Raw genomic sequence first — 13,009 nt, 5'->3', positions numbered from 1 at the left:
TTGAAATCCTGTCTCTCAGTGGGAGGGTTGGCAGGGAGAAGGCGAGCGCACCTCCAGTTGCACCCCTCCCTGCTCCTGACCCCATTTTCACACACCCCTTCCATCTTCAGGCGCTACCTGGCTCTCTGCTTCGGAGAAGTGCGCATCCGCGTGGACCTGCAGAAGGCGCCCAGGCTGCCATCCCCGGAGGCCCCAGCAGATGGTGGCGTTGAGCAAGGCAAGGTGCTCTCCCTTGGGCCCTCACTGCTGCGGCTCCTCAGCCAGGTGAGAGGTGCTCAGGTCTGGGCAGGGAGCCTGGGTGGGTGGGTCTGGACCTCTGCCTCCTCACAGACACCCCCCCCCTCTGCGCCCTCCCCAGCTCTGCTCTGTCCATGTGGAGGCGGTCAACGTCATGGTCCTGCATGCAGCGGCCTCCGAGTCCCTGTGGCACGTGCAGGTGACCAGGACACAGATCCTGCTGGATGGCGACGGGAGACGGTGAGTCTATGGGGGTGGTTTGGCTACCTGTAGCCCTGCCTTGCGGGAAGGGTCCGCAGCTCAGGACAGAGCACCTGACTTAACATGCAAGAGGTTCTGGGTTCATTTCCTGGGGTCTCCAGATCCAGCTCTTCTTACTGAGGTCTGTTGGTACAGCAGAACCTCCATGCCCAGGGACAGTTTACCTCCAAAAACCAAGCAGTGGGGAACAACTGGAGAGCACTGTTGTGCTCAGATCCTGCTTGTGGGTTTTGGATTAAGGGCACCTGGTTGTCCCCAGTGAGAACAGGAAGCTGGACCTCATGGGCCACTGGCCTAATCCAGAAGGCTCTTCTTCGGTTCTTATGGAACCTACAGGTCCAGAGGCAGTCTATCTATATTCCTAGCCATTGTGAGAAGAGGGGACAGGACTAGACAGGCCACTGGCCTGCTCCAGCAGCCAGCCTCTTCTTAAGGCAGTACCATTTCTTAAAAAATAAATCTCTCAGTTGTGGGTGGGGGTCACTGCAGTGTTTTTCTTTGTTCTTTGATCACTCAGAGTTGGATTGCTCTTGTCCCCCACCCTTTTGCCTCCCCCAGCATGGCCTGCGAGGCAACCTTCTCCCAGGTGAACAGCAAAGTCCTGAAAAGCAGCCGACAGGTAAGGTGGGGGGGGGGAAGGTGAGCGAAACACCTGGTGGTTGGGAGCTTGCTTCTGTCAATTTATTTGTAAAAGTGTTTCCGGACTGCCAGTCTGTAGGATAAGACACAGCAGTGTCCAGCACCAAGATATAAAAGAAAGCGATTTTCTTTAAAAGCATAATTAGAAGTAACTGCATAGGTCTGGGTCTTCTAGAGATGCCCAGAAGTTGAAAGTGAGAGGGTGCCTGTTGCATCCCTGATGGATGCACGCGGACTGCGATTCGGCGCTTCTGCGCATGCACAAAGCGTGAGTTAGCACTTCTGCGCATGTGCGACCGCCGAAACCCAGAAGTAACCTGTTCCAGTACTTCCGGGTTTTGGCGGTCCGTAACCCGAAAAAACGCTGAAGCATCTGTAACCCGAGGTATGACTGCAATTTACACCAGCTTTCCAAGTTTCCAGGCTGACTTGTCTAAACAACACACATCATGAATTGCGATATATTGCCAGGTCCAAAATTATGAAACCAATACCATGCTACGGATTTCAAATCGGCTTAGGTCAATACATTGATCTATCGTCCATGCATCTCCCCCATGGCGGATTCCTCCTTCTCCCTCTCCCCTGCAGGCCGACGCCTGCCTGGCTGAGCTGTCACTGGCCCTCACCGTCTCCCTGGACTTGCGCCTGAGGAAGTGGCAGCTCTGTGGCCTGGAGGTGGGCGTCTGGAGCTTCCATGCCGAGCTGCACGAGGGACTCTTCCACAGCGAGCTTCTGCGGCGCGTCGGAGGCGGAGATACGGCAGGTCGAGAAATCTGGGCTCCCAGGGGTGTTTGAGGGGGACCTCAAAGGGCTGAGGGTGGGCTCCTTCCTCCTCCTCCTATTCTTTGGCTTCCCAGAGCTCAGGCACAATTTGCAACTCACCTGCTCACCTGGGGCGAACACCCCGCTCCTCCTAGTTGAGTGAAGTATACTCTCTTGCCCCGCCATTGGAAAGGGCGCCTGGTGTCCTGACCCCAAACCCTTGGTTTGCTGCTTTCGTTTTCAGCGGGTCGCTTCTGAATGAATGGTTGGTGTGAAGGAACCAGCTGTGGTGGGGAGGCGGTTTGGCACGGGGTGCAAGGGTCTGTAGTTCTCTACCCTGAAACTGGCAAGTGCACGAGAGAGAGAGGGAGAGAGCTGGGAGAGGGGTCTGTCTCTCCTCCGTTCCTCAGGTGGGGTGCCCTCGAGCGAATGTCTTGGGTTCGAGAGGCCCATGAGCCTCTCACGCATGGCTCTTTCCCCTCCTTCCAGACCCCGCCACGGCCGTTGAGCTGCGCCCCTCGATGCTGAGCCTGGCTAGCCTGAAGTACGTGCCCTGCCGGGTGAAGGTGGAGCTGCAGAACACCAGCCTAGTGCTCTCTATGAACAGCCAGAAGAGGTAACGGGGAGTGGGGGGTTTCAGGGAACCCCTGTTCCTGGATGCAAAACCTTTAATTCAAAGCCATGAAGAGGGGAATCTTGATTTCAACTTAGCTCAGAAGGTCCTGGGCTCAATCCTGGCTTCTGCATTTGGGGCTGGGAGAGAGACCCCCCTTCCTGGAGTCATGTCAGAACTGCTGCCTGTCAGAGTAGGCACCACTGAGCTAGATGGGCAAAGAGTCCCACTTGGTATATTGAAGGGAGCTTCCATTCCATTGTCATCTCCATTGCAGGCATCTCACCTGGACCCTGAAGCTGCTGCAATTTGCGTACCAGTGTGACGGGGAGCAGATCCCTCTCCGCAGCTTCACGCCCACCTGCGACCTGCCCCAGATGAGCGTCGAACTCACGCTGGAAGGCAAGTGCTTGGAGGAAAGTAGTAAGAGGAGGGCAGAGGAACAGTAGGGCACATGGTGTGCACTTAGAGCCTCTTTCTTCGGCCCTCATGACACTTCCTGGGCTATGCCTCCTCCTCAGCCACACCCTCTTCCCAAGCCACACCCTCGCCCCTAGGTCACACCTCTCCTTAGCCACACCCTCTCCTCAGGACACGCCTCCTCTTTAGCTACACCCTCTCTCCGTAGGCCACTCTGCTCACTGGCTACTCAGCTACATTGGCAAAGAAAAAGTGCTTTACAGTACAGTGGTATCTCCGGTTGCGGACGGGATCCGTTCCGGAGGTCCGGTCGGATCCTGATGTTTCCATAACCTGAGGACCACTTCTGTGCATGTGCACACGGCGAACCCTGGTAAAACTTCTGGGTTTGCTGCATGCGCATCCCAAGGTTTACGTACCGTATTTTTCGCCCTATAGGACGCACTTTTTCCCCTCAAAAAATGAAGGGGAAATGTGTGTGCGTCCTATGGGGCGAATGCAGGCTTTCGCTGAAGCCTGGAGAGCGAGAGGGGTCAGTGCGCACCGACCCCTCTCGCTCTCCAGGCTTCGCGGACCTCTCCGCAAGCAGCGGAGCGCTACCCCTGCTTGCGGAGAGTTGCCTGCATGCCGAAGCCTGCACGCGCTGAGCTCAGCGCGTCCAGGCTTTGCGGACCTCTCCGCAAGCAGCGGGAGCCAGCCCTGGGCTCCCACGGCTTGCAGAGAGCTGCCTGTTTGGGGACTGGGGTCGCGCCTGGGGGGGAAATAATTTTTTTCCCTTTATTTTCCCTCCAAAAAACTAGGTGCGCCTTATGGGACGGTGCGTCCTATAGGGCGAAAAATACGGTAACTAGAGGGTTACATAAATGGAGGTACAGTGGACGCTCTGGTTGATCCATGTGGGATGCACGTTCACAACCCGCAGCGTTCACAACCCGCACGTGCCGGTTGTGATTCCAAGCTTCTGCGCATGCGCAAAGCACAATTTAGCGCTTCTGCACATGCGCGACTGTTGAAACCCGGAAGTAACCCATTCCGGTACTTCCGGTTTCGGCAGTCCACAACCCGAAAAAGCGCAACCTGAAGCAGACGCAACATGAGGTTTGATTGTATGACTCTATGTGAGTTGTTTAAGTATTCTAACACTGTGACAGCAGATGGCGCTGTGGAGTTCTGTTTTTGCTCACCTGATTTCTGATACAATGTTTGCAACGCGTTTAGCTGAAACACTTCTTTGATTTGTGTAGATCCAGCTTGGCCCTTGCTTTCATTCATTTTTTTATATACTGAATGTCTGCACTGCCATTTGTACTCCCTACTTTGGAGTTTCCTCAAGGGAGGAGACCAGCCAGCCTCAGGAAGGGGTGAAATGTGTCATCCCTTGCCCTGCCCCCCTTTGCACCTGCCCCCCCTGGAGTGGAATGCGCCCCCCGCTCTCTAGGTGAGCTGCCTAGGAGGGCTCTTTCACAAGGAACGTAAATCCGATCACAGGAGGCTCTGCCACCCACAACCCCGACAAAGCCCCTCTTCTTTTCTTTTCTCTTCCCGCAGATGGGCTCCTGCTCTCTCAGAGCCGCCAGCGGATTGTCTGCCTCAGCCTGCTGAAAGCCACCTTGCAGGCAAGTGCTTCTCTTGCTGTAGTTGGATGGGACCCCCAAAGGTCATCTAGCCCAACCCCCTGCAACGCTGCGCTGCCAATGGCACTCCTCCTCTCTCCCCCATCTGTAGGTCATGGCCATCGACATCTCAGTCGCCGTGGTGCTCAACACCTGCATTGTCCACTACCGCCACCAGGAGTTCTCCCACTGGCTGAGCATGCTGGCTCTGGCGCAGAAAGAGGAGGGGCCCCCGGCCCCCACCAGGAACAGCAACAGGAGGTCACGGTCTCTTCCCCCTCTCCCTCCGCGCCCGAAGCCCTGCTAATTATTTATTATTGCAATTATTATTATTTATGAAATGTATATGCCACCCTATACCCGCAGGCAGTTCACAAAATCAGATTTATTTATTTATTTGGAGCATAGATTTGTGGTGTTGGAAGGGGCAGCAGGGGGTCACCTAGCCCAACCCACTGCCATGCAGGAATTGCGGCCCAATAATCCCTGACAGATGGCCTCTGTTTAAAGTGAAGGAGAGCCCACCACTTTCCGAGGGAGTCCGTTCCACGGGCGAACAGCTCTCACCGTCTGTTCTTCCAAAGATGTAGTTGGAATCTCCTTTCTTCTCATTTTAATCCATCGGTCCTCCCCTCCGGAGCAGCAGAAAACAAGCTTGCTCCACCATCCACATGGCAGCACTCCAGATATTTGCACCCCCACTTCAGCCGAAAAGTCTCCCTGAGTGGTTTGCATTCAGTCACATAAAGCAAGGCACTCCCTGCCTGCAGGCTTATGATATAAAATATATGACACACGAAGGAAAAGGGCCAAGGAGGGTAGAGGAAAGAAGCAAGCTCAGGCAGCAGGTTTTTTTATAATGATAAGGTGGCACAGTTCAGGGGCAGAGGGTGCTTGTAGGAGCTGGGCTTTCATAGAATTGCAGAGTTGGAAGGGAGACCCAAGGGTCATCTAGCCCAACCCCCTGCTATTTCAGCAGAGCTGATGGAGTGCTTCCTGCCTTTCTCACCGAGGCAGCCTGGTGGGATGGCGGCCCCCAGGCGACAGTTGGGGGGAGAGGAGGAGGCCTGATGGAGCTGGCCTGCTGCAGCAGAGCCACCAGAGGAGCCTTGGGTCCATCACACCACCCTTCCTCAACTATGGCATCTCTGGTGAGGTTGCAGATCCAGTGCAGAGCGACACCCGTTTCTCCCCCATTTAGGATGCCGCAGATCCTGGCCACCATCATCCTCAGTGCCTCTGTCTCCAATGTCAGTGTCTCTGTGCAGCTGGGGGACACCCCGCCATTCGCCTTGGGCCTGAACTCCGTCTCCCTAGGTAAGGATCGTGTATTTTGCGTTTTTGTATTGTGATTTAATCCTGCAAACCACCCTGAGACCTGCGTGTATAGGGTGTTATGTAAATTTAATAAACAACTACTACTACTACTACTATTGCAGGGGTTAGGCTGTACTCGTAGTAGTAGTAGTAGTAGTAGTAGTAGTAGTAGTAGTAGTAGTAGTTAGAATCGTAGCCTAACCCCTGCAATTCACTGGGGACTGGCCTCTTTTTAAAAACAAAACAAAACTGGGATCGTCCCTTTGCAATGATAGATAGATAGATAGATAGATAGATAGATAGATAGAGGTAAAGGTAAAGGTACCCCTGCCCATACGGGCCAGTCTTGCCAGACTCTAGGGTTGGGCGCCCATCTCACTTAAGAGGCCGGGGGCCAGCGCTGTCCGGAGACACTTCCGGGTCACGTGGCCAGCGTGACAAAGCTGCATCTGGCGAGCCAGTGCAGCACACGGAAACGCCGTTTACCTTCCCGCCAGTAAGCGGTCCCTATTTATCTACTTGCACCCGGGGTGCTTTCAAACTGCTAGGTTGGCAGGCGCTGAGACCGAGCAACGGGAGCGCACCCCGCCGCGGGGATTCGAACCGCCGACCTTTCGATCGGCAAGCCCTAGGCGCTGAGGCTTTTACCCACAGCGCCATCCGTGTCCCATCAGATAGATAGATAGATAGATAGATAGATAGATAGATAGATAGATATTATTTTCAAAAATAATACCATAAATTTAGAAAACTGACATGCTTAGATATAAAGCATTAAAACAGTTGTTCAAAAGTTTTGACTGTTTTTAATTTATTGCTTTTGCAATGCATCTGTGACTGTAACCAATCTCAGACGTTTTGAATGGCAATTCTTTTAAGGGTTTTGATCTGCGTGAAAGGACTTGCTTCTTTTTCATTCAAAACAACAAATCTGTCGGCTGCTCTGGAGCCTTAGATGATAATGCAGTAAAATTCAGAACAGTCACAATTAATTGTGCATTGATTCCAAAACAAATTAAAACTATTTATTTTAATGGGGAGCCAGGGTGGAGCAGTTTTTGGAGCATTGGTCTAGGACCTGCGAGAGACCCGGGTTCGGATCCTCCCACTTGGCCATGAAGCTCTCCCAGGGTGTGACCTTGGGAGAGTCATTCACTTTTGGCCTGACCTATCTCGCAGGGTTGTTCTGAGGGATTAAAATGGGGGGGTGACCATGCGCAGCACCTTGAACTCCTTGGAGAAAAAAGGTGGGATATAAATGCAACAAATAGATCAGAAACCTGATTGAGTGATGCCAGCTTTCAAAGTTGGGTGGTCATTGACACCTGCAGCCTGCCCCCTGCCACCCCCTTGCCTCTTCGCATGCCCCCCAAGTAAACCCCTGATACCGCCCACTTTGGGAGCTGTTGTTTAAGGGGTCTGCAAAGACCAGCAATTTCCTGTAGCTTTGGAGAGAAAAAGTTGGGGAATTTCCCCAGCAGAGTTTGTGGACAATTTCCCTCCCTTCCTCCTCCTCTCTCTCTCTCTCTCTCTCTCTCTCTCCCTCTGCCTTCTAGATTACCAGCACCTGCGTCCGCAGAGCGTCCACCAGCGAGCCGTCCTGGCAGTCGACCACCTCTGCTGGCGTGTGGGGGCTGACTCCCACATCCAGCGTGCCCCCCACCCGCCCAACATGCACGTCTGGGGAGAGGCCCTCATCCTCGACTCCTTCAATCTGCAAGTGAATGATGGGACGGGGCTTGGGCAGAGAGAGTGGGGTGGGGTGGGGGGAAGGGGCTTGGCACAGATTCTGGGAGGTTTCTGGCAGGGTCCAGCTTGGGTGCCAACCCCCCACCGTGCAGCTCAGGGCCTCCCCACCCTTGCATCCCGGGGCTGTCCCACCCCATTTTTCTGCAGGCCTTGCCATCCCTGCTGCATCCCAGGGCACAGATAATCTTGCATCTCCTGTCCCATTTTTGTGTGGGGCAAAAGAGCTGAGAACAGATGGGTTTTTGGGGGGTGGGGGAGAGAAGTGAGTGAGTGAGAGAGAGAGAGAAAAGTGAAGGTGCTAATCTAAGTTGCCACCTCCATGAATATTCAGGGAGAGCATAGCTTTTATTTCCCCCTGCGAAGCAAAAGCTGTAGGAGGGAATGCAGGAGTCAGGCCAGTTCAGTATTGTCTACACTGACTGGCAGTAGCTCTGGCTTCTTGGGGGCTCATCCATCCCTGGAAATTCTGGGGATTGAACCTGAGACCTTCTGTGTGCACAGCAGGAGCTCTGCCACTGAGCTACGACTCCTTCCCCCCAAAAGCAAGTTTTTGCCCTCGTTTCTAAATCTTTAAAGGAACATTAAGAAGCTGCCTTTAACCAAGCCCATCTAGCTCAGTATTGTCTACTGGCAGCAGCTCTCCAGGGCTGCAGGTGGGGGATTCTCCCAGCCCTACCTGGAGATAGCGTTCGGGGAATTGAACCCAGGACCCTTCTGCATGCAGACCAGGCGCTCTGCCCTGAGCTGTCGCCCTTTCCTGAAGAGAAAATAAGATTCTGGACCTCACGATTCTAAAGCGGTATCTACCCCCAAAAAAACGAAACCGAGATGCTAGTCCTCATGGCCGCTGCCTGGGATCACAATGTCCCAGTGACTCATTTCTGGCCTCTTCCGCAGGGCAGCTACAACCAGCCTCTGGGCACCTCCAGCACCCACGCTGATACCCTCTTCCTGGACTGCACCCTCCGCGGGCTGCAGGTGGAGTCTTCAGATACCTGCTCCGAGTGCCTCTCCAGGGTGCTGTCCCTCTGGCGCCCCCAGAGGATGGAGGAGACCCTGGGATGCCCAGAGGAGGAGGAGGAGGCAGCTCTTTCCATTGGGGAGGAGCTGGGGGTCCTCTGGAAGGTTGACCTGAAGGTGGAGGACGTCAACTTCTTCACTCTGTCCAGCCTGGCCGGTGAGTGCTGGGGGTGGGGGTGGGACAAGAGCCTTGGGGTGCAGCGGAGGCTGTTTCTGCCCCCAAAGTCAGACAGGACCGGGGGAAGCTGGAGATGGGTCTCAGTGAGCCATTGGGGCACCGTTCCTTAGGAACACAAGTGAGTGAGTTCCAAATTTGAACTCAGTGCAGCATGAAGAAGGACTTCCTTTCATCTGTCCTGTTTGTCCCCAATATTCATCTTCAATGGATCTCTGAGTTCTAGTGTTACAAGAGAGGGAGAAATCATTTTCAGTCATTTAGAGCTGCAGCACCCCCTTCCTTTGGAACTCCCTGCCTCTTGACACCAGGAAGGCACCTTTGCAAAGCCTCTCCTGTCTATATAGAAAGTGACCTGTCTTTTAATCTGCTTTTTAGCTGCTTTTAATCATTTCTTGATACTGATTTTAAATGATGATTTTTTTTAATTCATTTTGTAAACTGCTTTGAGGTTTGTTTGGTGTGTTTTTTTTTCAATCAAGAGGTCTGTAAATTATGAAATAAATAAGTAAGATAAATTTAAAGCACCCGCTCCCCAAAAAAAGAATCATGGGAACTGTAGTTTGCCCTTCATGGAGCTACAATTCCCAGCACCAAGAACAAACTGCTGTTCCCAGAACACTCTTTTCATGAAACAAAAAAAAAAACAAAAAAAAAACTGATTGTGAGCTGTTTGCAACTGTTTTTAACATTGCTTGGACGGGTTGTTATTAAAGATATTAATCCTAATAATACAATAAGGTAATCATATCATGAATAAATAAATGGAGCTTGACCGGCGTGCCATCCATTCTCCCTCCCTCCCTCTTCTTCTCTTCCCCCCCCCACCAGGGGCCACAGAGGCCAGGCTGGACACCCTGACCATGCTGGGCAGTGCTGAAAGCTGTACCATCAGTGTCCAGGGGGTGGCGCTGGCCTTGGTGAAGAGCATCACGGAGAAGATGCAGCCCTGCTGCAAAGCCCCCGCCATCCCCAGCCCCCTGGCCGACCTCTCCAGCCTCTCCCTCACCTATCGGAGCAGCATCCGCTCCCTGGAGGTACCACCGCCCACCTTTGTCAAGCGGGGAGGGGGAGGCGGGCAGCAATTCCCTGCTCACCTGGGACCTTGGGAGAAGGGCCATCAACACGGGGGGGGGGGGGCGGTTATTCTGATTTAACTATTTATTTGTGCTTTTACCTGTACAGTCGTACCTTGGAAGTCAAACAGAATCCGTTCCGGAGGTCCGTCCGATTTCCAAAACATTTGAAAACCAAAGCACAGCTTCTGATAGGCTGCAGGAAGTTCTTGCAGCCAATCAGAAGCCCCATCGGACGTTTGGCTTCCAAAAATAGTTTGCAAACCGGAACACTTACTCCCGGGTTTGTGGTGTTTGGGAGCCGAAATGTTCAAGAACTGAGCTGTTCAAAAACCAAGGTACAGCTGTATTTTTATTTTGTGGCCTGGCGTGAGATTTTTGAATGAAGAGCGGTATACACTTTTATTTTGTTGTTATAATTATTATTGATGCGCATAAGGACATAAGAGGAGCCCTCCTGGATTGGGCCAAAGGGGGCCTACCTTGCGCTGTGGTCAAATGCCCCCTCAGAACTTGGCAATCGAGATAGACTGCTTCTGGACCTGGAGGTTTCATAGAAACATCAGCAGAGCCTGCTGGATCAGGCCAGTGGCCCATCTAGCCCAGCCTCCTGTTCTCACAATGGCCAACCATATGCCCCCATGCGAAGCTCCCAAGCAGGACCTGAGCGCAGGAGCCCTCTCTCCTCCTGCTGTTTCCAGCAACTGGGATTCAGAAGCATTGCTGCCTCTGTTCAGGCAGAGCAGAGCCATCCTGGCTAGGAACCATTAATAGTTTGCTCCTCCTCTATGGAGTTGTCCAATCCTCTTTTAAAGCCATCCATGTTGGGGGCCATCACTTCCCCCTGCAGCAGGGATTAACTCTCCCCTTTGGTTTCCCTGTGTGCTGGGCCCGGGGATTAATCCGAGCCACGCGGTCCAGGTCCGGTCCCAAATCCAAGGATTCCACCAGGAGTCAGTCCAACAGGGCCAAAGCAGGAAACTGGGCTAGGTCAGGCACAGGGTCTCAGGCAGGTTCCAGCAAGCAGCAATGGGCGAGGTCCGGCAGCCTATTATCTCTGACGGGGTAACGGCTGGTCCTGATCCCCCGGTGACTCACCTCCCTGTCTCACCCGAAGGCGAGCACTCCTCCTGCGAGTACTCAGGTCTCTCCTTCTCTCAGACCTTAGTCTCTGCAGCTCAAGGGATGTCGGTGGGTTACTAGACCCAGAGGCCGCCTCAGCCTCTCCTGACCCAACTGGTCGTGGAGCAGCTGTAAGTGATGGCCCAGCTGGAGGCAACGAGGTAATCCCCGCATCTGGAGCCAGGGCAGGCTCAGGCCCGTGACTCAGCCCGGCTGATGCTTGTTGCAGGGGAACCTGTGCAGACTGGGGCTCTTCAGAATCAGGCCCCAGACTAGGTTCAGATGCTGCCTGAGGCAGAGGGTCCGGTGCGGACTGAGACTCCTCTGGCTCTGAGTCTGAGCCCGAGTCCCAGGCCATCACACCCTGATACTATCAAGAGCACAAAAGAACCTCTGGAGAGCCTGCTGGATCAGGCCCATGGCCAACCTGGTGCAGCATCCTCTTCCCACAGTGCCAGACCAGATGCCCCCGTGGGAAACCAGCAAGAGCCCTCTCCCCACCACAGCTTCCGGAGGCTAAGTCCTCTTCCTCCTCCACGAATTTGCCCAGTCCTCTTTAAATCAAGCCATACCAGTTGGTGGTCCATCACCGCCTCCTGCAGCAGCAGTGAGTTCCACAGTTTCACTCCGCTCTGCATGAAGAAGTCCTTTCTCTTCTCCGTCCCGAATCTTCCACTGTTCAGCCACTTCTTCCCCCGCGTTTTGGGGGACGGGGTTGCCTTCTCTCTCTCCTCTTTCCTGCCTGACCCTTCTGCCCTTCTCCACCGCCAGGTCCAGTGCGGCGAGAGCCTGACCATCCTCTGGAGCCCCGCCAACCACATGTACCTCTTCCAGCACCTCCTGTCCACCTTGCACTCTTACGAGACCCTGCGGGACCTGCTGTCCCCACCGAGGGCTGCCCTGCCCACCGACAGCCACCCCTCCACCGCCGAGGGGGGTTCCCCTGAGGCCAGCTCCCCTCCTCGGCGCCTGCTGACCCTGACACTGGAGCTCAGCTCCCTTAAGGCCACGGCCTTCGTCTCGGAGATGCACTACCTGAGCCTGGCGGCCGAGCGCCTCCTGCTCAACCGCCACGCCACGTCTCTCCATGCCTACTGCCCAGGGCTGGCGGCCGGCTTTGACGGCAACAGCATCTTTGTCTTGAAGGAGGTTGAGCTGCAAGCCGTCCCCGAGCTGGAGGAGATGATCCTGCACCGAGGGCCGTTCCCCTCCCTGAGCACGCTGCGCAACCGCGTCTGGGCCCTGTCGTGCGCCAGCGTGGCGGTGGAGTTCCCCTACCAGTACGACTTCTCGGCCACCCTGGATGAAGCCCTGGGCATCCAGAAGTGGCTCAAGGGCCTCCATGGCAGAAGGAGCGCCGGCGCCGGAGAAATCCCCGGCTCCCGGCTCCCTCCAGACCTGCTGTTGAAAGTCCAGCAGTTCTCCTGGGTCTTCCTGGATGACGTCTTTGAGGTGAAGCTGCGCGACAACTACGAGCTGATGAAGGACGAGAGCAAGGAGAGCGCCAAGCGACTGCACCTTCTCGATGCCAAGGTGGCCGCCCTGCGCAAGCAGCATGGGGAGCTGCTGCCGGCCCGCAAGATCGAGGAACTGTACGCCTCACTGGAGAAGAAGAACATCGAGATCTACATCCAGCGCTCACAGCGCCTTTACGGCAACACACCCATGCGCCGAGCCCTCCTCACTTGGACCGTGGCCGGCCTGGAGCTGGTGGCGCTGGCCGACGAGTCCTTCCACGGTGCCGAGAGGGTCCTGCGGCAGATCCGCGAGCTGGACGCCACCAGCCCCTTCCCCGCTGACGGGCTGGACCTCATCACCCACTGGTGCCGCATGGTCAAGGGGAGCATCAACAGTTTCTTCGGTGAGGTCCTGGCGTTCCCAGCACGTGGGGGCTTTGCTGTCCTCATCCCAGGGCATGTGGGGAGGATATTTGAGGGGCTGCGAAGGGAGGGAGCCCAGTGGGGCTGGGCAATATGTTGATATACAGTCATACCTTGGATCC

At 54.8% G+C, this 13,009-nt stretch overlaps 1 protein-coding gene across 1 annotated transcript in view; it reads left to right on the top strand.

The window, feature by feature from the left end:
* Window positions 1-13,009, top strand: part of BLTP2 (bridge-like lipid transfer protein family member 2) — a 43,361-nt gene that overhangs the window by 8,374 nt on the left and 21,978 nt on the right. Inside the window, exons 4-16 of the mRNA XM_081843708.1 lie at window positions 111-264; window positions 359-477; window positions 1,057-1,117; window positions 1,729-1,903; window positions 2,392-2,518; window positions 2,793-2,917; window positions 4,484-4,551; window positions 4,661-4,809; window positions 5,750-5,865; window positions 7,422-7,585; window positions 8,512-8,791; window positions 9,641-9,846; window positions 11,779-12,868. Of these exons, the coding sequence (XP_081699834.1) occupies window positions 111-264; window positions 359-477; window positions 1,057-1,117; window positions 1,729-1,903; window positions 2,392-2,518; window positions 2,793-2,917; window positions 4,484-4,551; window positions 4,661-4,809; window positions 5,750-5,865; window positions 7,422-7,585; window positions 8,512-8,791; window positions 9,641-9,846; window positions 11,779-12,868 (2,834 nt within the window). The remainder of the gene's footprint in view (window positions 1-110; window positions 265-358; window positions 478-1,056; window positions 1,118-1,728; window positions 1,904-2,391; window positions 2,519-2,792; window positions 2,918-4,483; window positions 4,552-4,660; window positions 4,810-5,749; window positions 5,866-7,421; window positions 7,586-8,511; window positions 8,792-9,640; window positions 9,847-11,778; window positions 12,869-13,009) is intronic.

The sequence above is a fragment of the Podarcis erhardii genome (assembly GCF_964252035.2).
Source record: "Podarcis erhardii genome assembly, chromosome: 16".
Classification (NCBI taxonomy): domain Eukaryota; kingdom Metazoa; phylum Chordata; class Lepidosauria; order Squamata; family Lacertidae; genus Podarcis; species Podarcis erhardii.
Note: the sequence above shows the minus strand (reverse complement) of the source record. Positions and strands in the feature narration are given on the sequence as shown.